This window comes from Bubalus bubalis, chromosome 4 (assembly GCF_019923935.1).
Source record: "Bubalus bubalis isolate 160015118507 breed Murrah chromosome 4, NDDB_SH_1, whole genome shotgun sequence".
In the NCBI taxonomy this organism is placed as follows: Eukaryota; Metazoa; Chordata; class Mammalia; order Artiodactyla; family Bovidae; genus Bubalus; species Bubalus bubalis.
The window spans coordinates 154819208-154843408 of NC_059160.1; the positions used below are offsets into that span (position 1 = coordinate 154819208).

The 24201-nt window shown below is 49.7% G+C and overlaps 1 protein-coding gene across 1 annotated transcript; it reads right to left on the reverse strand.

Annotated features, from left to right (window-relative positions):
* Positions 1-5841: 5841 nt before the first annotated feature.
* On the reverse strand, positions 5842-22808 carry MAT1A (methionine adenosyltransferase 1A). The gene is made up of 9 exons (XM_006064768.4): positions 22499-22808; positions 18767-18844; positions 17828-17950; positions 14921-15033; positions 14439-14582; positions 10292-10510; positions 9043-9225; positions 8575-8708; positions 5842-7936 (listed from the first exon to the last, which is right to left on the reverse strand). The coding sequence occupies exons 1-9, from the start codon at positions 22590-22592 to the stop codon at positions 7834-7836; spliced, it is 1191 nt and encodes a 396-aa protein (XP_006064830.1). The 5' UTR covers positions 22593-22808; the 3' UTR covers positions 5842-7833.
* Positions 22809-24201: the final 1393 nt, after the last annotated feature.

Below are 24201 nucleotides of genomic sequence, written 5' to 3' on the forward strand. Positions count from 1 at the left end.
CCCCTGAAGAAGGAAATGGCAACCCACTCCAGTATTCTTACCTGGAAAATCCCATGGACAGAGGAGTCTGGTGGGCTGCAGTCCATGGGGTCACAAAGAGGCGGGCACAGCTGACACTTCACTTCACATGTCATAAGGGATATCCATCTTCTTCGTCCATTCATCTGTTGGTGGACACTTAGTTTGCCCATATCTTCACTGTTGTAAATAATGCAGCTGTGAAAGTGCATGCTAGCGTGCTAAGTTGTTTCAGTCATGTTCGACTCTTTGTGACCCTGCGGACTGGAGCCCACCAGGCTCCTCTGTCCATGGATTCTCCAGGCAGGAATACTGGAGTGGGTTGCCATTTCCTCCTCCCAGGGATCTTCCAGACCCAGAGGTTGGACCTCATCTTTTATGTCTCCTGCATTGGCAGGAGTGTTATTTACCACTAGCGCCACCTGGGAAGCCCCAGCTCTGAACATTAAGGTGCATGTATCTTTTTGAATTGGTGTTTTTATTTTCTTCAGGTAAATACCCAGGAGTGGAATTGCTGGATCATATGGTAGTTCTTTGGTACTGCCTTGCTTTGGGATTGGAATGAAAACTGACCTTTTCTGGTTCTGTGGCCACTGCTGAGTTTTCCCAATTTGCTGACATATTGAGTGCTGCACTTTAACAACATCTGTTGGGATTTGAAATAGCTCAGCTGGAATCTGTCACCTCCACTAGCTTTTTTCACAGTAAGGCTTCCTAAGACCCACTTGCCCTCACATTCAAGGATGTCTGGCTCTAAGTGAGTGACCACACCATCATGGTTATCTGGGTCATTAAGACCTTTTTAGTACAGTCAGTTTTCATTCTGATGTCAAAGAATGTTAAAACTACCATGCAGTTGTGCTCATTTCACATGTTAGCAAGGTTATGCTCAAATCCTTCAAGCTATTCAGCAGCATGAACTGAGAACTTCTAGACGTACAAGCTGGTTTCCAAGAGGCAGAAGAACCAGAGATTACATTGCCAACATGGATCATGGAGAAAACAAGGGAATTCCAGAAAAACATCTACTTCTGCTTCACTGACTAAAGACTTTGACTCTGTGGATCACAACAAGTTTTGGAAATTGTTAAGAGATGGGAATAATAGTCATAACCACTAGACCACCAGGTAACTCCCTACTTATTCTCTTTTTGATTACAGCCATTATGACAGGTTTGAGGCAATATCTCATTGTAGTGATGATTTGCATCTCCTAATGTTTAGTGATGTTGAGCATCTTTTCATGTGACTGTTGGCCATCTGAATGTCTTCTTTAGAAAAAAATATCTATTCACATCTTTTGCCCATTTCTTAATTATTTGTTTGTTTTCATATTGTTACAAGAGCTCTTGTCTGGAGTGCAAACTTTCTGCAGAAAAATCAGCTGACAGTCTTATGAGGGTTTCCTTATATATGAATTGGTTCTTCTCTTGCTGCCTTCAAAATTTTCTTTAACTTTTTTTATTTAAATATCCTTGTTATATCTTGGTGTAAGTCTGTTTGGGTTCATCTTGTTTGAGACCCTCTATGGATAGGAGGGAGGGAAGGAAAAAAAGATAGAAAAAAGGAGGGATGGTTAGGAGGCGGAGAGAGTGAGTGAGGCAGGAGGGAAGGAAGAGAAGAGGAGGGTGGAAACCACCATTTGCCATGCCTAAGCATTCACACATTACTGTTCTCTCTTGTCTATAGCTTTCCCTCAGGAAAGCTTAAAATTACTGTCCATTGGAGTATCTGATTTACATAATTTAAAATATAAATGCATGTTGTATAACTTTAAACAACAAATTGAAATAGATGCAAATCTACATGCTAATGACATCAGGTCATCACATAAGATTAAAATTCACCATTTTGGACTACAACAAAAACTTCAAAATTTTTTGAAAAATACAAGTAACAGAGATTATTTTCTGTAATTGCCTGTCAGGGAAACTAGAAACAAGTGAAAAAGTTGAAGCGGAAAACCATGTGGAAATTGTAGAACTGCCTCTGGGGTAAATTTTGGATCTAGAAACCACTGGAATCTATCTGGAGCTCAGAAAGTTAAAAATGGAAAATGAAATGTAAGAAAAGCAGAGAAACAGAAGTAAGATAGAAACAAATGAGATACCGTGGAACTCATGACGTTGGGATATTTGGTACCAAAACCAGAGCTAATTAAAGGTGATCTTCCTTCTTTCCTTCTCCCCCCACCACTTTTCTTTTTTTTTTAGGGAGGAAGTTCCTAGGTAGGACCCTCAGTCTTGGCCACAGGAGGGGGGCACTGCTCTTCAGAGCTGCGTGGAGGGAGGTGGAGGGGGAGCAGCCCTGGGGGAGGTGATGGGGAGGCAGCACTCTCAGCCTGGCCAGGGCTGCCCCTGGAGCTGTCTAGGAGACCCTCAGCCCAACAGAACAAGCCAACCAGCTTTATGTCAGCCACAAATATCAAGAGGCCCCTACCCCACTGCACCCAACCTCCTGTCAGGAGGAGTGAGGTGTGTGCCGGTGGTTGGGGTCAGGAACCCTGGAGGTAGGGGGGCCCCTCAGGGTCCAGGGGTAAGTGAAAGGGGGTTCCCTACTCCTCCCCAGGGGCCCAGGGCTGTCCCTCTTACCGGAGAGTACACACAGCTTGGAGGGTCCTCATACTCTCCAGAGCAGCAGGGCGAGGCCCAGTGCTAGGTGGGACGTGACCCAGCCGCTTCTTGCAGTGAAGTGAAGGGGACTCAGCCACCACACCTGTGGTTCCCATCCTGCCTGGGGACAGGGTCAGCCCTTTATGGAATGAGGATCCTCAGAGGTGGCCCCAGCCTCCTGAGCCTCAGTTTCCTCCTCTGTAACTTGGGGATCTGAATAGTCCTCTAAGGCTACACAAATGCCTCAGCAGTTGCAGCCTTGGCCTGTAGAGGACAGGGGATTTTTCTAGCCCCCAGTGTCCCAGGGCCACCCTGTTGGGACTCCACAAAACACCCTAGAAGTAGTCCCTTCAACCTTGGCAATAGGAGAGGGCCCGGCTCTTAGGTAGCCTAGACGTGGGTTTCCCAAGAGAGTCACGTGCCCACCCTACCACCACCACCATGATCCATTCAGCACACACCAAGCTTGCCTTCCTGTCGTCTCAGGATGGGGCATGGCCACCTGACCCACAGTTCAGGGAGCAAAGCACTCCCTCCCTGTCTTGATGGCACCTCTGACCCAAAGGTCAAACCAGACAAACATGGCATTTAAATTTTACGAACAAAAGAACCAAGTACCCTCTTGTAAGTTTGTAAACAAGTCACACGGACTGTATTTGGAAATGTGTACTTCCTTATACTTTGCCAGCTCTGGATTTTCAGAATATTTCCTCACCCCATCTGCCAGCCATTTCTTTGCCAAGATCCAATATTGCATTTTTTTAAAGTTATTTCTTGAAATGTGTACAGCTGAGCAACACTCATTTCTAGTGGTTTGTTCCATTCCTTTAATGACATGTTTATTCCTGTTCTTGTATTTTGTTCATTTACCTCTGGGGTTTTGACTGCTTTCTTATTGATCTCTGGTTCATTAAATTTGACATTGCAAATATTTTCCATTTGTCACTTATGTTTTATCTTTGTGTTTTTCCAATGCACAAAAATTTTTTATGAAATGCGATATAGTGAATTATTTCCCTTATGACGTTTGAGGCTCACATTGTCTTGCGGCAGTTACAGCAAATGGGTCTGTAGAACTCCCATATTGTAAGGGGAGGTCCAATGGCACCTTTGATGCATATTTCTGGGGTTGTCAACTCTCCTGGTTCCCTCTGGCTAGTTTCCTCTTACATGAAGTTATTTTCCTACCCACATTTCTCGGCATCTAACGCTGATAGGAGCCAAACTCGGAGCACAGCCTCTCTTATTTCCCCAAAACCTCTTTCATGAAGATGCCACGGTAAGAAGGCAGTAGACCTCAGAATCCAGAACCAGGCGCCTGTCGCACTGCTTTTCCCCACAGACTTACTGAGGTATCGCTGACCTGTAACATAGATACGTTTAAGGTGCACAAAGAGCTGGTTTAATACACTTAATACACTGCAAAATGATTACCACCAGAGCATTAGCTAACACTTCCATCATGTCATGCAATTATCATTTCTTTTTTGTGGTGGGAATATTTAAGATCTACACGCTTAGCAATTTTTAAGTATATAGTACAGTGCTCCTGGTCCCATCACTTCATGGGAAATACATGGGGAAACAGTGGAAACAGTGTCAGACTTTATTTTTCTGGGCTCCAAAATCACTGCAGATGGTGACTGCAGCCATGAAATTAAAAGACGCTTACTCCTTAGAAGGAAAGTTATGACCAACCTAGATAGCATATTCAAAAGCAGAGACATTACTTTGCCAACAAAGTTCTGTCTAGTCAAGGCTATGGTTTTTCCTGTGGTCATGTATGGATGTGAGATTTGGACTGTGAAGAAAGCTGAGCGCCGAAGAACTGATGCTTTTGAACTGTGGTGTTGGAGAAGACTCATGAGAGTCCCTTGGACTGCAAGGAGATCCAACCAGTCCGTTCTGAAGAGATCAGCCCTGGGATTTCTTTGGAGAGAATGATGCTAAAGCTGAAACTCCAGTAGTTTGGCCACCTCATGCGAAGAGTTGACTCCTTGGAAAAGACTCTGATGCTGGGAGGGATTGGGGGCAGGAGGAGAAGGGGACGACAGAGGATGAGATGGCTGGATGGCATCACTGACTCGATGGACGTGAGTCTGAGTGAACTCCGGGAGCTGGTGATGGACAGGGAGACCTGGCGTGCTGCGATTCATGGGGTCGCAAAGAGTCGGACATGACTGAGCGACTGAACTAAACTGAACAGTGCTATCAGCTATATCACTGTTATATATCAGCTCCCCAGAACTTTTAACTGAAAGTGTGTACCCTTTAGCTAACATCTCCCCATTCCATCTACCCACCATCTCACCCCCTCATAAGCACCATTCTACTCTCTGTCGGCTTTTGTAGATTCCACACATAAGTGACATCATACCGTTTGTCTTTCTTCAACTTACCTCATGTAGCCTAATGCCCTAAAGTTTCATCCATGTTGCTGCAAATGGCAGGATTTCCTTCTTGTTCACGAATGACACTCCACTGCACACATACAACGCGTCATCTTTATCCATCCATTGGCAGACTCAGGTTGTTTCCATATCTTGGCTATTGTGTCACTGTTTCTGATACTGTGCCCCAGTCATATCAGCTCTGGGGAATTTGTCCCAGGAGAAAATTTCTCTTAAAGTCCCCCATTCCAAGTCTTTCACCCCAGGCACCCACTGCTGGGTTGCTATTTCTTCCAGTCCCCTCTCATTCCCCAACTCCTTCTTCACCACCACCTCCCAGACCAAACTCCCAACTCTGCTGACCAACCCCCTTGGCTCACTCACCTCACCTGACTTCAGTCACTGAACCGATGGACAAATACTGCCTGAACACTTGCTTTGTGCCAAGCACATTGTAGACAACACGTAGGAAGGGGAAGCAGAAGAAATCAGGCAAGGACGAGGGGCACACCCTGAAGGCTGGGGAAGCCACCTGTCAGCCACTCTGGGTCCTAACCCATTTCGGTTTGCCTCAAGGTCTCCACGAGTAACGGGGGTTTCCTGGGTCCACCCGCCTCCACGCAGTGTGGTGTGGAATGAATAGGTGAGGCAGTGATAACACACAAGCTGGAGTGAGGCGCTGGAGCCCATGTGGACAGGATGGCAGAGGCTTCGCCGGGTAACCCGAGGGCAGGACAGCCGCTTCGCTGGGGGGTGGATGAGGTAATGCTACTTGGAGGTGAGGTGTCTACGGCAGTTGGAGACAGAAACTAAGCATAGAGTAGTTGCTTCTCGAGTTTTTATTCACTGGCTTAGCAGGCATTATTAACAAATAAAGACTCGAGTTTCATATAACAGTGTTGACCCAAGAAAACCTTGTTTCTCCCAGGGGGTGCAGAAAGTATAAAATTTTGAATTTTCACTTCAAATATGGCCCAAGTTAGAAGAACTCAGCCACCTGCAAACCTAAGCCTCCCTCTCCGAAAAGGAACTTGAGACTTCCCAGGTGACCAGAGCCCTATGAGATTCCTGAGCTTCCATATCACACATCAGCTTTAGGTTTTTACGGTCATCTGGGCTTCTTTTTCTGCCCTGAACTGCTGCTTTTCCCCTGATGGAAAGAGAAAGCCAAAGGTTTTTGTGCTTCAGGCCTACAGTTCAGTGCAGGCTGTCTGCTGCCCAGACGAGGCTTCCTGAGCTGTGCATCTCAGCTGGAGCTGGCACCGAGTGCCACAAGAAGAAGCCAGACCCCAGTATTCTCCGGGGACCTGTGCAGGCTCCTACCTGAACCTGTGGTCTGCGGAGCTGGGGATAAGGTAGCAGTGCAGCAATCAGAAGCCCAGGTTGGGGAAGGAGTACAGGAAGGTGCTGGCCATGGAAGGGAAAGCAAAAGAATGCATAGCTTCTAAGACCCTAATGTGCCAAGAATCACCCAAGACCTCAGGGGTAGCCCTGGCCCCAGAGGCCACCTGGCAAAGGCAGAAATCTCCTCATGACATCTTAGCCAACTTAGCTCCCTCTAGGAGTCAAGACTTGCCACTTCAGTCACCATTTAACATTTGAATTCAGGCCTTTGGGCTGTCCTCTCTGGAAGGGGGATCTGAGAGGCTCACCCACTTATTCCAACAGCACTCAGATTGCAGGGGTTACAAAAGAGAGAGAAATGAGAGAAAGGGGTCAGAGAGAGAGAAGCATGTGGAGGACACAGGGTTCCATCCCTTGTTTAAGGGACAAGCTGCTGCTTCTGCTCTAGGAAGCCCTATATGGGACAGGACTGGCCTTGGACCCTCATCGGAGGAGTCCATGGGCCCAACCCTGCATGTCCCTGAGTAGTCAGGGGCTGGGATAACATAGGTGCCTCTTAATTTCAAACTCCAGCGCAGCCCCATGGGCCAGGATATCCAGCACACCCTGATCTATCTTCTGAAATTACAGAGGCAAAGGAAACATCCCTTTGGTTTTGTCTTGGCTCTGTAGATCACTGCTCAGGGGTCTCCAAGGGACTCAATCCCCTAACTCCCAGCAACCTCAGGTCTTCAGGACAGAGGTCACAGCCTCATCTTTTCACTCAGACCTGTTTCTAGCATGAGATTGGGGTGGGGGGCGGTGCTGAGGGTGAGGGGTCAAGGTGTATGGGCTCACAATTCAAAGATCCCAGATGCATGTCTGGGCCCTGACCCGTGCAGCTGTGGGCCCTGTGAAAGTTAGCTCAGCCTCCTCACCTTAAATGCTCGTAACACAAGGTGTCACCTCATCGTATTGCAGCGAAGAAGAAATGAGATCCGTGATGAGCTCGGTCTCTCACACGCTAGCTGCTGTCATCCCTGCCACAAGCATGGCCTGGGAGGGCCCGTGGGAAGGCCCAGGCTCAGGACGGTGACCACATGGCTGCAGACGTGAAGGGTGGCCCGGCACACCCAGACCCTCACGGAGCCCTGAGATCTTCCCAGCCCACACCAGGGAGGGAGGGCCGCTCAGGGTCCAGGCTGTGGGGGCAGGGGAGTGGGCAGGTTTCCTCCGACAGGGGTGCTATTTCCACTAAATTCACGTCACCTTGGTCTGGGGGTGAGGCAGGGACACATAGAGACTGGCCTCACGAGGAGATCTGAGCCCCGGCACCAGAAGGCCCCCTTCCTCCTGCTAGGTCAGAGGGGCCTGGCTCTGCCCAGGAAGGGGGCAGTGGGTGATCTGAGAGTCGGGGTCCTGGAGGAGAGGAGCATGGCTCTGTCCCACCTGAAGCCTCCAGGGCTCACCAGGCCTGGCCCCCACCAGCACTAAAACACAAGCTCTTTGGGAACTTCCCAAGGGAACTCGCTCCTCCCGAAGTGGCCGTAGCATGCTGTCTTCTGGTAGATGGGCTTCTTCAAGTCCAAGTCCCTGCACATTCAGTAGAACAAAGGGTCAGTTTTAATGGAAAAGGAGCGGAGTGTCTTTCCCTGAATTTGGGGCACAGGAGTAATTAACAGACTATGAGTGTGTGGGGTGTTAATCACTCAAGAGCAATTCTCCCTAAATTTCCTATCTCTGCCATGCCACACCTTACAAGGTGACTGCCACTGGCGCTTAAGAAACAGTCTCAGGGTTCTGGGACAGCCTGATCAACCAGACAGACAGACGCACCAGGAATCAGGATTTGAACTCTGGCCTACACTCTGCTCCACTGACCTGGCACAGCCCAACATCGACACCGCAAGCTCCAGGAAGCAGGGGTGGCATTAGAAGTGAGAGCAGTTGGGTCCAGACTTGCTGACTCAATTCCCCCCAATCCGGTCTTGCAGTTATCTTCCTAAGATCCCCCACCTGCTCAAAGATGGGCCCCCTGAAGTCAATGCTGGGCTCCTTCAACCTGAAAACTAGACATTCTGCATTTGGGGTTTACACTGTGCTGCGCCAAGAACTTGAAGCCTCTCCTGCTTCTGGGAGGCTGAACATCCTTCCTTCTGATTCTCTTTCCAATAAGCAAGCACCAGGTGGGGAAAGAGGGCTTTGCCCAACTGCAGGGGCGGCCCTTTTACCTGACGATAACACCAGGCCGAAGGTCAAAGTTCTTATTGACCACATCCAGCAGCTCTCTCTCTGTCTTCTGGGAGGTTCCATAGGTGAAGATGGAAATAGACAGTGGCTCAGCCACACCAATGGCATAGGACACCTGTCAGAAGAGCCCAGGGTCAGGGACAGGCCCCTCACGGAGACCTTGATGTCCTCAGGGAGAGGCTGCTGAAACCACACAGGCCCTGCCCAATACACTCTCCCTACCCCCAGCCCTCGTCTACCTAGAAACACCCGCCACTTCACAGCTGCAGTTTCCACACGTGCCCTGTTGCCTGAAGGCTTCTGCTGTCCCACTCCCACTTGCAGGACAGTGGCCACAAAACCCAACATGGCACAGTCATGGTCCTCCAGCAGTGTGGGCCTTCCGCCAGGCCAGTGCATCCCTACTGAGGGCAGGTGTGGGGGTGCGAGCAGGGTGGGGTTTCACCCACCTGCACAAGCACCCTCCTGCAGAGCCCTGCTTTCACCAGGGACTTGGCCACCCAGCGGGCAGCGTACGCCGCCGAGCGGTCCACCTTGGTGTAGTCCTTCCCAGAGAAGGCGCCTCCGCCGTGTGCCCCCCAGCCGCCATAGGTGTCCACAATGATCTTTCGGCCAGTGACACCGGCATCCCCCTGCGGAGGAAAAGGAAGACACGGAGGGCGGATGTGGGGGGAGGGGTGGCCGAAACACTGGCATGGCCACTAGACCACGGCTTGGAGACAGTCTCTGAAGCTTCTAGGAGCGCGTGTTCCAAAGACCCCCCTGGCTGAGAGTCAGCCAGAAACCCTGGGCTCTAATCCCAGTTCAGTCACTGAGTAGTCATTGAAGTCAGGTCAGCAGCTGGAACCTCGTCAGAAAAAGGCCCCTCATCAGATGGGCCACTGGCGTCCCAGCCCACTCACCAAGCCTTCGTTGTAGGAGTCGATTATAATGGAGAAACCCGAGTTCAGAAGGGACCTGTGCTGGGACCAATATACCCTGGGCGGAGCCCCAGCTGGTGCCACCTGGCAAACATCATTCCCCGTTTGCTCAGGTGTCTATTCCGTGCAATGCCAGTCCACAGAGATGTTTGAGGGGGCTCTATATTAAATGATGCGGGGAAAGTCTGCATATTATACCACCACAACACCAGCCCCTCTTAGAAATCCACAGTTCTAAGCAGCGTGCCAAGGCCCTGAGCATGCCAAAGCCCTGAGAAGTTCTGCAGGAAAATACAGGACTTCCATTCACCCTGAGTTTCTGTGCCGCTCTGGCCTAGGACCCCACCCGAGAGCTCTGTTACGTGGCAACATGTCCACAGCAGAGATGCCTGGCAGTGGTCAGCAGCCTCTCCAAGGGGCTAGGCCACTCTCTGCTTGCTCATGCCTGTGGCACAGGAGAGAGGGGGCCACTCTGTGTCCCCACCTTGGTGCCCACAACAGCTGCAGGTTACATGTGGCCAAGACCCAGGAAGTGCCACCAGGGCAAGCCCACCAGGGCAAGCTCAGAACCTGTGATGGAAAGTTAGCTAGCCCCTTGGCTGGGAACCTCCCAGGACATGTCCCCCATCCCCCTGTACTGAGGGCACATAGCAGGCTACACAGAGCGAGCTGACTTCATATCTCACTCAGGGCCGAGTCACACAAAGCCACCACCTCCTGCAGGCTTTGTGCTGGGGATGTAAGCAAAATCAGGGCTCATTCGGAGACGGGGATGCACCTGGGGGCCTCCGATGACAAAGCGCCCACTGGGCTGCAGGTGGTAGATGGTGTCCTCGTCCAGGTACCGTGCTGGCACGACAGCCCTGATCACCTGCTCCTTCAGGGCTCTGCGCATGTCCTCCAGTGCTATGTCTTCATTGTGCTGCACGGAGATGACGACGGTGTGGACGCGCATAGGGATGACCGCACCGTTGTCCTGCGTGTACTGCACTGTCACCTGGGGGAGGCAGGGTGGGAGGAAATGTGAGGTCCTGCCCCGACCTCAGGACACTCCGCTGCCGGGCACAGGTGCCCAGGAGGTGGACAGGGCTCCCCAAAGCTGGTGCCTGGTGCCATGAGCTGATCAGGCACGAGGCACAAGCTATTTCCACGTGACCACAATCAGTGCCACTTTGGAGACCCAGGTGTTGCAGAGTTTCCTCTGTGACTCAGCAGACGACTCCCTCTGTCTCAGAGGGTCCTGTGTGCCAGCAAATATCCCTCCACTAAAGACCTGTCTTGATCCTCCATGGCTCTAGGCAAGACACCCAGGCTTCTGCTAAGGAACACGGGAGTCCACAGACCACAGGCCCGCTGCCTCAGCTCCTCAACGGAGGGTCTCTGGAAACATATGTGCCCAGGGACCTTGTCTGGTGGAGGGACCTGAGCCAGGGTGATTGAGCTAAGAGGCAGCAGCAAGGCCTGGGTTGCCAGCCTCTGGGTATTTGGGCAAAAGCAAGGAAAAGCCGAGGGCACAAGGAGAGCAGGATCCTGTCTGCAGCCCCCCTGCAGGGCTGGCCACAGGACAGAGCTGGGATTCTCTGCCCGCAGCGTAGGGCAGTTCTGTGCCTGTTTCATGCATTACGGATGAATACTGAAGCCACCCCAGCAAGATGGCCGATACTGTCACCACTTTACAAACGAGAAAAATCAGGCTCTGCGAAGAATAACAACGTCCTTGAAGTCACAGGCCAGTCAGTGAAAAGCCCAAGAGCCAGCCGCTGTTCTGCCTGCTCCCACAGCTTGTGTCACTGCCACGGCGGCACAGACAGAATGCTTCTGCACCCTGTCCTCTCCCAACACACCAGGGAGGGAAAGAGCCCATGTCCCAGCCTGCGCACCTTGGACTGCGCACAGAGTGAGAGGGAAGGAGGTGGTGAGGAAGGCAGATGAGGCTGGAAAAAGAAAAAAAAGAGGCTGGCACTGACTGAGTGTGTACTCTATGCTACAAGGCATGCCAAATGCTGTGAGAAGTTGCTACCAGCCCCATTTCAAAGACGAGAGAAAATGGGCTTCCAGAATGTAAATACTTCGGTCAAGATCACACAGCCAGCAAAGGTGGGCTGTGACCTGGAACTGTGCAGCCTGGTAACTGGGCTCTGCCCAGCAGAAGGCTGTCACCCAAGACCCTCAGTACTGGAGCCCCAGGCCCCACTGCTACCCAAGGCAGTGTGGACCCACAAGAACAGTGCCCAGAGGGGCTATGGGGCCTGCAGGAGTGCAGCTACACCAGATGGCCCTGGCAGGGATGTTGGCCAGCAGGCACAGGCTGCTCCCACCCCAAGGGCCTTGATAGGACTGCAGGCAGCAAACGGGGTCTCCCTGGGGCTCTGCCTAAGGCAAAGACCCCTTCGATATCCATCAAACCCTATGTCCTGCCTGGTCCAAAGAACAATAGGGTGGGGTCCAGAAAAAGGAAGAGACAGAGCCCTGGCTGCACAAGGCTTGATCCTAGGGCGATGGGCACATGCGCACCAGCTGTGTACAGAGCACAGAACCTTTCCTGCTGGGCTGCGTGCACTCCCGGACCTGGGAGAGGAAGCTGGAGTTGGGGGGTTGGGAGCTCCAGAGGGGAGGCCTTCAGAGAAGGCTCACTTCCTGAGTTGCTGCTGAGGTCCATCTCCACTGCTCCTGGGCTCCCCCACTCCGCCGCAAACCCCAAGCAGAGCTGTGGCTGAGCGAAGGGCCCCATGCGTTGTGCTTATCTCATCATGTCAGCAAGATGTGGAGAAAAGTAGGCCACGGAAAACACAGCCCTGGCCAGGTACAAAAATAGCCATTTGTACTGCCACTCCGCTCTTAGTTATCAGCAGCAAAAATTTGTTCAGGTGGAAAGGCTCATTCTGTTCACAGTGAACACCAGGGGCAGGTGGCTAAAATCCTTGACCAGTAGACGAGAAGGCCCAGACATCGATCCTGGCACGGCACCCCTCCCAGGGTAGCAGGAGGTCGGCGGGGGACATTTATAAGAGAATTCAGTGTCTCCTTGCAAGAAGGGAAGGCCTGGAAGGGCCCGTCTTCCCCTCCCTCCCTCACTGCCCTCTGGACTCGGAAACCTCCTATTACTAAGCAGACACAGGAGGCCTTTGCTATTTCAGGGAATCTGATGTGTGAACCCTCCAGTGCTCACCCTCATGGAGAGAGAAGGAAATCTGAGCCACTCCACTTACTTCTTCTCATCTGTGTTCTAGGATTTCTCCACCCTTCTTCCCCATCCCCACATAGCTCTGGCACAGAACTTAGCAGGCAGGGCAGGCTCCTTTCTTTTGCTACCATCACAACCTACATATTTCAGCTCTTCTGCCCACCACCTTGAAGATCACCTGAGTGATGCTCATGATCCCACTTCCCAGTGTGGGGGTCATGTGGATAACACCTGAAGTCCCAAGGGCTTCCTTTAGGCCACAGAGACACTCTGTTGCTCCAGGTACAGCCAATATGCAACCTCCATCATGGGCAGCCTGACACCTGGGGAGTAATGTGGCAGAGTCACAAGCACCGTGCTGAACTATAAAACCACATGAGCCAAATTCCAAGTGCAGGATAAGAAGACGTCCCGTTTGAGAGTGATCAGGGGAGACCAGAAGGAGGCAGAAACCAGGCTGGCCACTGAAGGACAGGTGGGGACCAGAGAAAGATTCCAAGGAAAGTAAGGGGTGAGCACACAGGTGCAAAGCACTGGGAAACGAAGGGAATGTGAGTGAAAGCATATGGATTGAGCAAAGACTGGGGTGGGGATCGAGGAAGGAAAAGCTAGAAGACCTGTAAATGCCTGCCAAATGCCAGAATAACAAATGGGTACTCCTCTCGCCTCAAGTAGGAAGTAGAAAGTTGTAGATGGTTCTGAGCAGATATAAGGAAATTAGAAGTGAAGTCCAAAGCAAATTAACTGAAGTTTCCAGGCAGAGAGAGCCTTTAGGAGGACATAGCCAAGCCTGGCCTGGGAAAAGGGGCCAGAGAAGAAGGGATGTTCCATAGGGAAAAGAGTAACCCAGATAGAGTGGAGACAGAGAGGGCCAGGGAAAGGTGGGCTCCATGAAACCCCTTTAGCTGAGGAGCACTCCTGGGGCCCATGTGTTTGCAGGATGAGTGAGAAATGGGGGCTGGTGATTCAGATAGACCTGCAGGTGGAAGATATGGAAACCAAGTGTGCAGACGTGAAAATAACCCACAAGTGTGGGCAGGAGGAAAGAGAATGTAGAAGCAAGTGTCCAGACCCCACTGGAGTGCGGAAGTAGAGTTGGGAAAGGAGCTCCGAGGAAAGGGGCCATCAGGGTTGTCAGGATGTGGAGAGTGAAGGCAGGCAGAGGCCTCGGCATGTGCCAGCATTTGCATTACTGCCAGCTCTCAAATCCGGATTCAGTGCGCATTTCATCACTGCAGGGAACACGGGGTCAGGGCCACTGGCAACAGAGCATCAGGATCAGCAAAGGTAAATCCTTTCTGTGAGAAGCAAAGCAAAAGGGCTGCAGCGAGCTACACACAGCGCTTGTTCATGGGGTATTCAAGCTTTGCGCAAGACATGGAGACCTGACAGGCAGTGGCCAAAAGTCGGAAACCAGTTACGAAGGTTTGTGGTAGGAACTGGGGAATCATATTACCAGAGTAAACATATGCTAAGTCCCGCCTCCCAAAAATCTAGAACTGTTCATTTTTCTTGTATTTAAAACTTTTTCATACTAAAATGTTGGCGGATCAGGGGAGAAAAGAAAAGATTTATCTGGAGCAGAAGATTTTTCAAATAAATAATTCTTTTCAGATTCAACAATTCTTTGAGTGCCCAGACAGAACATTTTGATCTTAACATATGACCAGAATCAAGAGAAAGGGGTTTGTTTGGGGTGCATTTCTGGAGCCCTGCAGGGCGTCAGAGAGCAGGGGCTCACCTGCGTCTTGGAGTCCGGCCGCAGCCAGGGCAGCTGCCCTGAGCGCCGCAGCTCTGCCATGCGGGCATTGAGCCTGTGCGCCAGCATGATGGTGAGGGGCATGCACTCCTCCGTCTCATCCGTGGCATAGCCAAACATCAGCCCCTGTAGCAGACACCCATTTCAGACTACAGGTGACAACTCTCTTCAGATCTAAAGCCCCGCTGGCCCTCCACCCTCCCAGGCATATGACTTTTATACTGGGTATTTGTGGAGGGGACGACAGGGTCCCCAAACCCAACACTCTAGGTAGGGAGACAGGCCACACCGGGCATTCCCAACCCATCCTGCCCTCCAGCTGGGCTGTGTGACTCCAGACATGGGGGCGGGGGAGCTCCGCCCCACAGCGCACTCAGACCATCACACATGAACAGCCAGCCCTGTGACACAGAGCACACTCCACTGCTGTTCTGATGTGGTGCCCACGCTTAGCGTTTAGTGACCTGATCTCCGGCACCGACATCCTCTTCATTTCTGTCCAGGTGGACACACTGGGCGATATCCGGGGACTGCTGCTCCAAAGCCACCAGCACGTTGCAGGTCTTAAAGTCAAAGCCTGGGCACAAGGAGAGCAGGCCTAAGCAGAGGTGGGCTGGAGCTCCTGGGGGCTGCTTGGCACCCAAGAGGGCATTTAGTGTTGGGGTGGGTGGTCTCTGCCATCAGTCTAGGCTCGGAACTGAGGCCTAGGATGGGGAATGTCAGTATCCTTCTCATCCTATCACATGGAACTCTTTAGTCAAAACAAAAACCCTCCACAACGTATTAAACTACACCTCAATTAAAAATATATACCCTACACAGAATGGCAGTATGAAAACCAGATAACAATTACGGCTGCTCTGGTAGAAGGGCGGTGGATGACCAAGGGCCTGCCCCCTTAGGCTCTCCCTGAGGTTGAAAATCACTGCACTAAGTGAACATCAAGGGCCCTTCCAACACTGCCTGTCAGAGCCCAAGTATCAAAAACATACACCAAACCCAAGTATCAAATATACTGAATAATAGGTGCACGTGGACCATCCAGAGACACTCCCGAGTCAGAGTGCTCTGAGCCCAAGGTGCGCACAGGGCCTGGAGCAAAATGGAAAAACCACACCTCTGGAGGCCGAGGCCCCTGCCAGCCTATACCCAAAGCTCAAGCACAGAGATGGAGCTAAGTCCCCTCCTCCTGCCTGGCCAGGGCTGGGGACAGTGGGCAGGGGCCTGGGACACAGACATCTTGGGTAGCAGCAGCTCAGGCCAAGAAGCCCCACGAGGGAGCCACTAGGCAGACTGCACACTCTTCCCAAAGTGGTTTTCCCCATCTTGCTGGGCTCAGCTACAGGATGGATATGAATGAGGAGCCAAAATGCACCACAAAGTCAAGTATCAGCGACACAGTGACTGCCACCCTCTCCCAAGCTGTTCTCCCACCCATGTGGCCAGATGGGCTGACTAAAACAAATAAAACCACAAAAATACCCCTAGGTTCAACCTACTATTTACCTACAAGCTTCAAGTGAAGACCTACCACCAAAGGCAGTAAACTGGAACCTGCTCAGCTCCAGCCAGGCTTTCCCAGCTGAGCCCTCAACCAAAGTAAACTCAGGTTCAGCTTAAACACAACCTCCTTTTCCACCTCCACGGGGACCCTCTGCCTAGAAAGCTCCTCCTCTGACCCCCGTCCCCTCCACAAGCCCATCCAGCTCTCAGTAAACACCCCCGAATGGCCCCCACCCCAGCTCTTCAGTGCACACTCTGCCGCCAACTCGCTGCCGAGCGTCTCGTACCGCATCCCACTTAATGCCAGGCAGTGCCTCTACTCAGGAGTGCCAGGCCACCTTGTCCTCTGCAGCCCCCATTCCTAGTGAAGGCTTCTGAAACAAACCAGGGAACAGCCTTCAGCCGCCAAGGACTCACCAAATCCCCATTTTACCTTACACTTCCTGTCTAAATAATAAATCTCAGTGCTGAGACGTAATGAAAGGCTCCAAGTCACTTGGGAAAACAGTTCAGGGCACTAAGGGGAGAGGAGGAGGCCTTAGAAAGGTCAACTCTGCAGCAAAGAGCAGTGGGGGCCTCTAGCACGGGGGCCTTGTGACTGCAGCCCAGCCCGCAGCCTGCCAGTTCCCTTGGTGCAGGCGTGCTGACAGTAAGAGCTGGGCCCACTCCTGCTTCTCTCTTCTAGGGGATGTGACACCCCTGGGGAAACAACTTTCCTGCTACCTAAACGCAGAACAAAGTTTGCTGTTGAATAAGTAAATAATAAGTTGGCTATTCTTGGCAGAACAGGGTGAAGGCTTGCAAAGTAATGTGGCAGGGAGCTGCTGTTCTGGGACAATGTGCCTGCTCTGTGAACACCCTTTGTGCTGGCTGGGAGAAGCAGCCTGTACTCACTGGTTTCTTCTTCCCAGAGGTTCTTGATACATCCGCAAAATTTCTGTATGCTCAGGTGAGTCCTTTGGGCAAGCCAGCAGGTAGGTGGCTGCACCGAGCTCCTGTGCGTCTATGCCCTCACACAGAGAGGGCCTCTCTCACATAAAAGACACGTGCATGTCACTGCAGCCTGCCGATACCACATACCACCCCAAACAACCAATAAGCAGACCAGTGTACCCCAGCCCTAGAATCGGGCCCTCGTGCCCTGTCCTTTGACGCCCTCCAGGCTGGGCTCCTTCCCAGCCTGCCTGTTCCTACCATGCAGGCGTCTGCTTCAGGGCCCTCAGTTCTCACCCCCACCTCATCACAGGGCTCCTGCTCAACTCCAGCCAGTGCCTGGGCCTCTTCTTGGGGTTGCAGGCTCCCACACTGCCTGGCACTGGAGCCACCCTGGACCAGCCTGTCTCTTCCACCTGCTTTTGACACCTGTACTGGACTGAGTCAGCTTCTTCTCTATGTGGGGAAGAGTAGCCTAGCTTAGCAGAAAGCACAATCCCAACTGTGGATAGCCACTTACTGATTGTGCCACTTTATATGAGTTATTGACATCTCTAAGCCTCAGTTTCCTCATCTGCATCATAGGGAGTTGAGCAGAGTTCCTCCAACAATTAGGTAGGAAGACACACACACACACACACACACACACACACACACACACACACACAGATCTGCCCCAGCGCCTGGCAGACAGCATGTCCCCAAGAGAGGGCAGCCCCTTGGACCCAGAGCTTTTTCCTCTTCTAAGAAGTTAGGACCATAAACAAGACCAGAGTCAGCAACAGATGGACAAGGGCCAGTCTGCCTGGGCTGCCATACTGTTGCCAGAGCTTGCGAGCCTGGACCCTGGCAAGTGGGCCTAGAGGTAGAAGCATTTGCTCTTCCAGAAGGTGGAGAGCCTTAGGTGGGCTCCGTCCCGGGGACCCTGGCCTCACCCTTGGCGGAGTCATCGTAGCCGATGTGCTGGATGGTTTCCCGCACCACACGCTGGTAATCCACCATGGCCACGGAGGTGATCTCCCCGCACAGAAGCACCATGCCCGTCTTACACACCGTCTCTGAAGGCAAAGAGGCAGGCTAGTGGCCACATGCCAGAGCTAAGGGGCTCCACACCTGGACCTCTCACAGTGCTGACAAAGACCCGCACAAGAGGCCACTCCAGGAACAGGCTCCAGAAGGACAGTCATGGTGATAACAGACAGTGCAGCCCAGCACAAGTTCTGACCATCTTCACAGGCTGCTCAGAGAACTGCACTTTGGAAAGAACTGGTCACATGAATTCCAAGTTTTTATACCACGCACTTACCACTTGCCCGATCTTGAACTGCTTATTCAGCCTCTGCTGCTGGATGAAAATAATCATAATACTGCTGTGTGCATTACAACGAGACAATGGCTGTATGTAGTCATAAAGAATGCAGCCAGCATACATGAGGCCTCTTTTGCCCCCTTACTGCTAAAGCTCCACTGCAGGCTTTAGGGTATGGGGTCCTGAGCACAGAATCAAGGCAAGTTATTTATAAACATGTCAGGGTGAAGTTCACCCTTAGAGGGACACGGGTCCCCACAGCGCTCAGTCTGAGGATTAGGGTGGTGCTGGAGAGGGAAGGGTGGGTCCGAGTATTGGACAAAACAAGGTGCTGACTGTGAGGAGACTGGGGCTCTGGTCTCCACATCAGGACTCCTACCCCTTGACCTTGGCCAAGGGATACCCAAGATCCCTCTGTAAAGTTGAAGAGACTAGTCCTATCACCCCGGGGCCCTCTAGGCCCTGAAGTCCCCAGTTCTCTGCTGTGCCGAGGGCTTCAACATGGGCACAGGTTTCAATTTGAGCCCACTCAGGTCTCCAGTAGGAGGGGTCAGGCATTTCTTACCACAGGCCACCTTGGCATTGGGGTCCTGCTTGAGATGGGCATCCAGCACTGCATCACTGATCTGGTCACAGATCTTATCTGGACAAGAATGAACATGAGTAAAATTCATAAACATGTTAAGCCTAAAAACTGAAATGTTAAAATAATTAGATATTTTGTCAATTTACACATTAAGTCTACCCAAGAGGACACTTTTAAAGTATAAGAAATTGTAAATTTTTGGAACTTTTATTTCTTCCCACTTTTGCCTTAATTTTGGATGATGTATATTATATAAAGTCATAGAATTCCCTAAAAGAAAAGTATATTCCAAAGCCAGTTACAAGAGTCTATAGTAACTCACATATACACACACGTATAGTCTTCCAATTAAAAAGTATCTATTCATAGAAAACTAGATTTATAGGAATATCTAACTATATCTAAATAAATAATAGATATAGATGTGCAAGGAACTAAGATATACACACAGAAATATCTCATTCCTCAGCATATTTCCTTAAATTCTAACATCAAGCAAAGTCCTAGAAACAGAATGTAAAACACTAATGATGTCAGTGAGATTAGGTGCCGCAGGTAGAAGAGGACAGATCAGGTAGATGCACAGTACGGCTGGTCCCAGCAGCTACAGAGCACCGTGCATAAAGCCACGCCCACTTCCATGACTCCACCTGTAAGACTCCTGCAAGAGAACCTCCACACATCACTGCCACTGTTGTGCAGAACACTTCCACAAGCCTTTCTGAGATCCTCCCCACCATCACTCAGCCTCCTGAAAGCCAGATGTCCCAGCAGCTGGGTCTGACCTCCTCATCAAGGCGGGACTGAGAAAAGTTCAACATGGGCTGGTACTTCATCTTATTCTTCTATGATTTGCCTTAAATATTCCCCATGGTCAATGGGATTTCCCTAGTGATCCAGTAGTTAAGAATCTGCCTGTTGATGCAGGGGACATAGGTTCAATCCCTGGTCCAGGAAGATCTCACATGCTGGAACAACCGGGGTGTGGCAACTGCTGAGCCCCTGTGCCTAGAGCCCGTGCTCCACGAGAGAAACCACCACAGTGAGAAGTCCGCACACTGCAACTAGAGAGCAGCCCCCCTCACTGCATCTAGAGGAAGCCCATGCACAGCAACGAAGACCCAGAGCAGCCAAAATATATAATTTAAAAAGGACTCCTCGTGGTTGAGCATGTAGATGCTGTGGAGAAATCCACTCCTGCTCTGGAGTTATGTGTACTGCCAATGTTTACAAACTCAGAAATAAAAGTGATGTCTATTTGCACATATTACATCTTGTTTAGTGTTCAAAATACCCACAGAGTCCACTCTTAGCAAGTTACTAAGATTTTTCCCAGACTCATTGGAGTATAATTGGTATACAAAAAATTGCATATAATTAATGTATGTAAATTTGGCAAGTTTGGTCATATGTACATACTTGTGTTACCACCACCTCAATCAAGATTTAATAAACATCCATCACCTCTCAAATTTCCTTGTGTCCCTTTTGTCATTTTCTAGGTTTTTAAATTAAGAATGCAGGCTCAGAATCAAGCACTTCTGATTTTGAAAGTGCATATGAAATTCTGTAGTTAACATGTTAATCTGAAGGTTAATTCTCTAATCTTTCCTTCAGAAGCTGCTACTAAATATATATTTGAGTTTTTCCATCTCCCTGCTGATCCTGGTTATAAATCAAGGTTTGCCTGAGTTCATGCCTCTGCAACCACCTACCAGTAAAGGCCTCCTGCTGCTCAAATATCACTTTAGACCCAGCCATCAGGACTCCTAGGAGCCACTCACACGCTGACCATGGATGACTCTGCTCGCTCAGCGGACACAGGTCACATGTTTCCAGTGCACACAGGGAAATGGGATTGGGATATTAGGGATAAGCTGGAGTTGAGCAAGGGTACTGAGATAGCTGCATAGATTAAGATAATGCCTTAGGAGGTCCTTTCTCAACTGTTTAAGGCTTTCAAATTTTCTATCAATATCACTTAGTAGCCTTAAGATAGCTAATAGTTTTCTTGGAAGTTGAAAAGGAAGCATTAATTCTGTCTTGCTGATGGAGAGGAATTCAGCACTGGAATGACAAGAAGAAAACCACCAAGAAAACTGTTTTACATGGACAGCTAATGTACAGTGGTAAGCTAAATCAGACAAATTGAAGGGCTGCCCTTAAGCAGACAGAATAGTCAATTGACTGGAATTTTCATTCTCTGCCCACTGAGCACATAGCTGTGTGTACAGTGGGACCACTGGCCACTGTCTGAAAAAGCACCCACTTCCTCCACGTGGAGCACATTCTATATATGGCCATTTTCTGACCTGTAGATGGCCTGCATAAGTCATGGCGCTGTCCAAAATACATCAGACATAGCAGTGAATCTGAGACTACGAGTACAGTAAACCTAGAAACCCTTATAAAGTCATGCAGAATGAAAGATGCTGTTCACATTGAAATGAGCTAAGCTACAAACAACATTCAGTTTAAGCCAAGATTTCTCAGCAGCACTACTGGCATTTGGGGCTGGAAAATTTCTTTGTTGTGGGGGATGGTCTTGTGTTTAGAAGCACACCTGGCCTCTCTCCACTGACTGCCAGTATCAGGCCATGCCTCGACCCCCTGGAATAGCTGTAACAACCAAAAAATGTTTCCAGATCTTACAAAATGCCCTTAGGGGAAAAGGGTTGCAAAACTTTCCCCATTTGAGAACCAGTGGCTAAAGCATATGGAAGGGGCAGTGCACCGAGACATCTAAAGCTGAGCTACAAGGTATGAAGATTAAAGCTCTTTGAGAAATAGCAAGGATGAGGAAGATGAAAGAAAGTTAAACTCGGTGATGATAAGTCACCAAAAAGTTCAAGTAGTCTGGTGAATTTTGAAGAGGTGCTTAAATACATAAATCAGTGAACCCCCAGGGTTCTCCTAGATCAGTGGTTTGCAGAGTGTGGCTCCCACATCAGCAGTATCAGCATTGCCTGGGAACTTCTTCAGAACACAAATTCTTGAGCCTCACCCAAGACGTATTAAATCAGGAACTCTGGGGGTGGGGCCCAGCACTCTGTGTTCTAACAAGCCCACTGGGTGATGGTGATGCACCCTGAAGTCTGAGAACCACTGTCCCAGAAACTGTAGGCTCCCATCGTGGTCTTCACGGAAGCCTCTCTCATTTCTCCACGTCACACTTCTCAGAGATCAAAAAAAATAAATGCTGGAATTTTCTTTCAGGATCTCGAGATCTGTCTCAGCCCCTATTAGAATGCACTGCTGTTCATTTCTAAACTCTACATGCTTTACATTTGAAACTTAGTGACCCGTGGTCTTGTTTGTGGGAACATTCTCTGTTGACTTAAGCTGCTCATTGATAAAAAAAAAAAAAAGCTTTACCAAAAAAACAAAACAAAACTCTGTACAAAGTGAATACCTGATGATACATTCTACACATACAATATGTTTATCCAACTAACCATATATTCTCTATTGTAGCCCCAAGAAAACGCTGGTGGTGGGCAGCAGCACAGACCCTTGGCTTCATTAACTTACAGTCTATTATTTGCATAACAAGTGAATGTTTTACAAAACTGCAAATTAATAAAATAAAAAAGATTGCGTATTGTTCTTCTTGAGATTCTTTGTAGTAATTTACGCACATTGTTTTCCAGGCCTCCAGTAACAGCCCCCTACCCCGTATAGGCTGCCATCTGTCCAGGACCACCTACTTACCCGGGTGCCCCTCTCCTACAGATTCCGATGTGAACATGAATGCTCCTTCCTCACTTAGAGAATGATCACACAAGCCATCCACTGGTCCATTCATCTCTTCACACTTCTCCACTCAGCTTCTTCAAGGTAACAATTTTAATGCTGGGACCTGGCCTAAGGTTTTTTTAATTTTCCTCCTTTAAACCCAACAGGCTCGTCTTTGGCAGAGCCACGGGGCTCACTTCTGCGTAAGTGCCCGCCAGCACGTGAGAGTAAAGGTGCGGATGGGTGAGGAGGAGGGACTGGAGAGCAATGTGTCACTCCCTCTGACTGGTCAGAGCTTGCTCCTGAGGGACTCCTATATATGGGAAAGTGAAAGTACTTGAATAATCATGTGAAAAAACTGGAGGAGTTCATTTTCTGGGAGAGGGGGTCTTCTTACCTTGAGGAATTTCAGCCCTCAGCTCTCATCTCCCAAGCCCTAAGCGTGTGATCAATGTATGGCAAAGAAGGCTGCATAGATTCTGCAGAACTGAAGCTCCTCTGGGACTTTGCTTTAGCTCTGCAGCTCATCTCCTCAGTGCTCCAAGGCTAACATCCCACGTAGGAGGTGGGGGTCTGTGGTTGCCCAGGGATACAAATAGGAAGTAAAAAACTCCTTCCCAGGGATATGGTTTAGGCTGAGATCACAGCACAGGGTGGCTGGCCATTACTTCTGGGTTCCCTGCCTCCCCCCACAACATACCTTGTCTGGATTGGGCTCTTCCCCTTCTTCTACCTTCTCAGAGCATGCACCTGTATTCTGAGTCAGTTTAGACATTCAACAATAGATTCATTTACAGAAAAAGCTTTTGAGCCCACTTTTTTCTGCTAATAGAAATCACATAAACTGTCAACTTCTCTAAGATGCTGGCAGTCACATTAACAAGCAAGATGTTAAAAACTATCTGGATAGGCTATGGAGAACAATGATTTTTTGGGGAAAAAAAAAATCCTGAGAGGCAGATTCGTTATAGGGAAATTGATTATCAGACTCCAGTTTCCCAAACCTTCCATATAATAAACTAAGCATCTACACATTAGGTCCTATACACTTGATAAACATCCTTCTCGCAAGATGCCTGCATTATTTTTGCTTTGACCAAGAAAAGAAGTAGACAGGAATATATACTGAACCAACTCTTGCATTTAATGCCAGCATCTTTTACTTCACTCTCTCCAGCTCTCAGATCTAGCTGCATCCTTTGGCCCAAGGAACAAAAGGGAATTGAAAGCACAGAGAGTGAGAATGGGTGGAGAAACTGGTTCCCACTAGAATGCAATAAAACGTAATCAACCAAAACCTCATGCACCAAACAGTGCTCTGTGGGAAGCAAAAAGTAGAACACAGTTGTATGAACTAATAATTCTGGCAACCGAATTCCCTCTTTACTTAGAAGATGAACATTTAAAAAAAAATTTCCAGTGCTCCAAATGCTGAGTTTTTCAACTGGTCAACAGTGGCAGTACCATCCCTCCATATTAAAGTCACCTCTGCTGGGATAAAGTAAGAGATTTTATATATACACATTCAATCAGAGGCATTTCACAAAGAGGGAGCGGGAATGCTTAGTCACAAGATTGCAGAATGTCCAGAGAGGAAAAGGCCACTGGTAAAGGAATGGAAAATTAGGAATCAAAATAGGGACTTTAGACAACATGGCCTTGTCCCTGTCAACACACAG

What these genes read in the sequence shown, in the direction of transcription:
- MAT1A (XM_006064768.4), bottom strand. Translation starts at nt 22,592, where the DNA reads ATGAATGGACCAGTGGATGGCTTGTGTGATCATTCTCTAAGTGAGGAA. An exon ending in GGCCGGACTCCAAGACGCAG is followed by an intron (nt 10,511 to 14,438) that starts GTGAGCCCCTGC and finishes TGCCTCCCCCAG; the next exon opens with GTGACAGTGCAGTACACGCA. An exon ending in TTGTCATCGGAGGCCCCCAG is followed by an intron (nt 9,226 to 10,291) that starts GTGCATCCCCGT and finishes TTTCCTCCGCAG; the next exon opens with GGGGATGCCGGTGTCACTGG.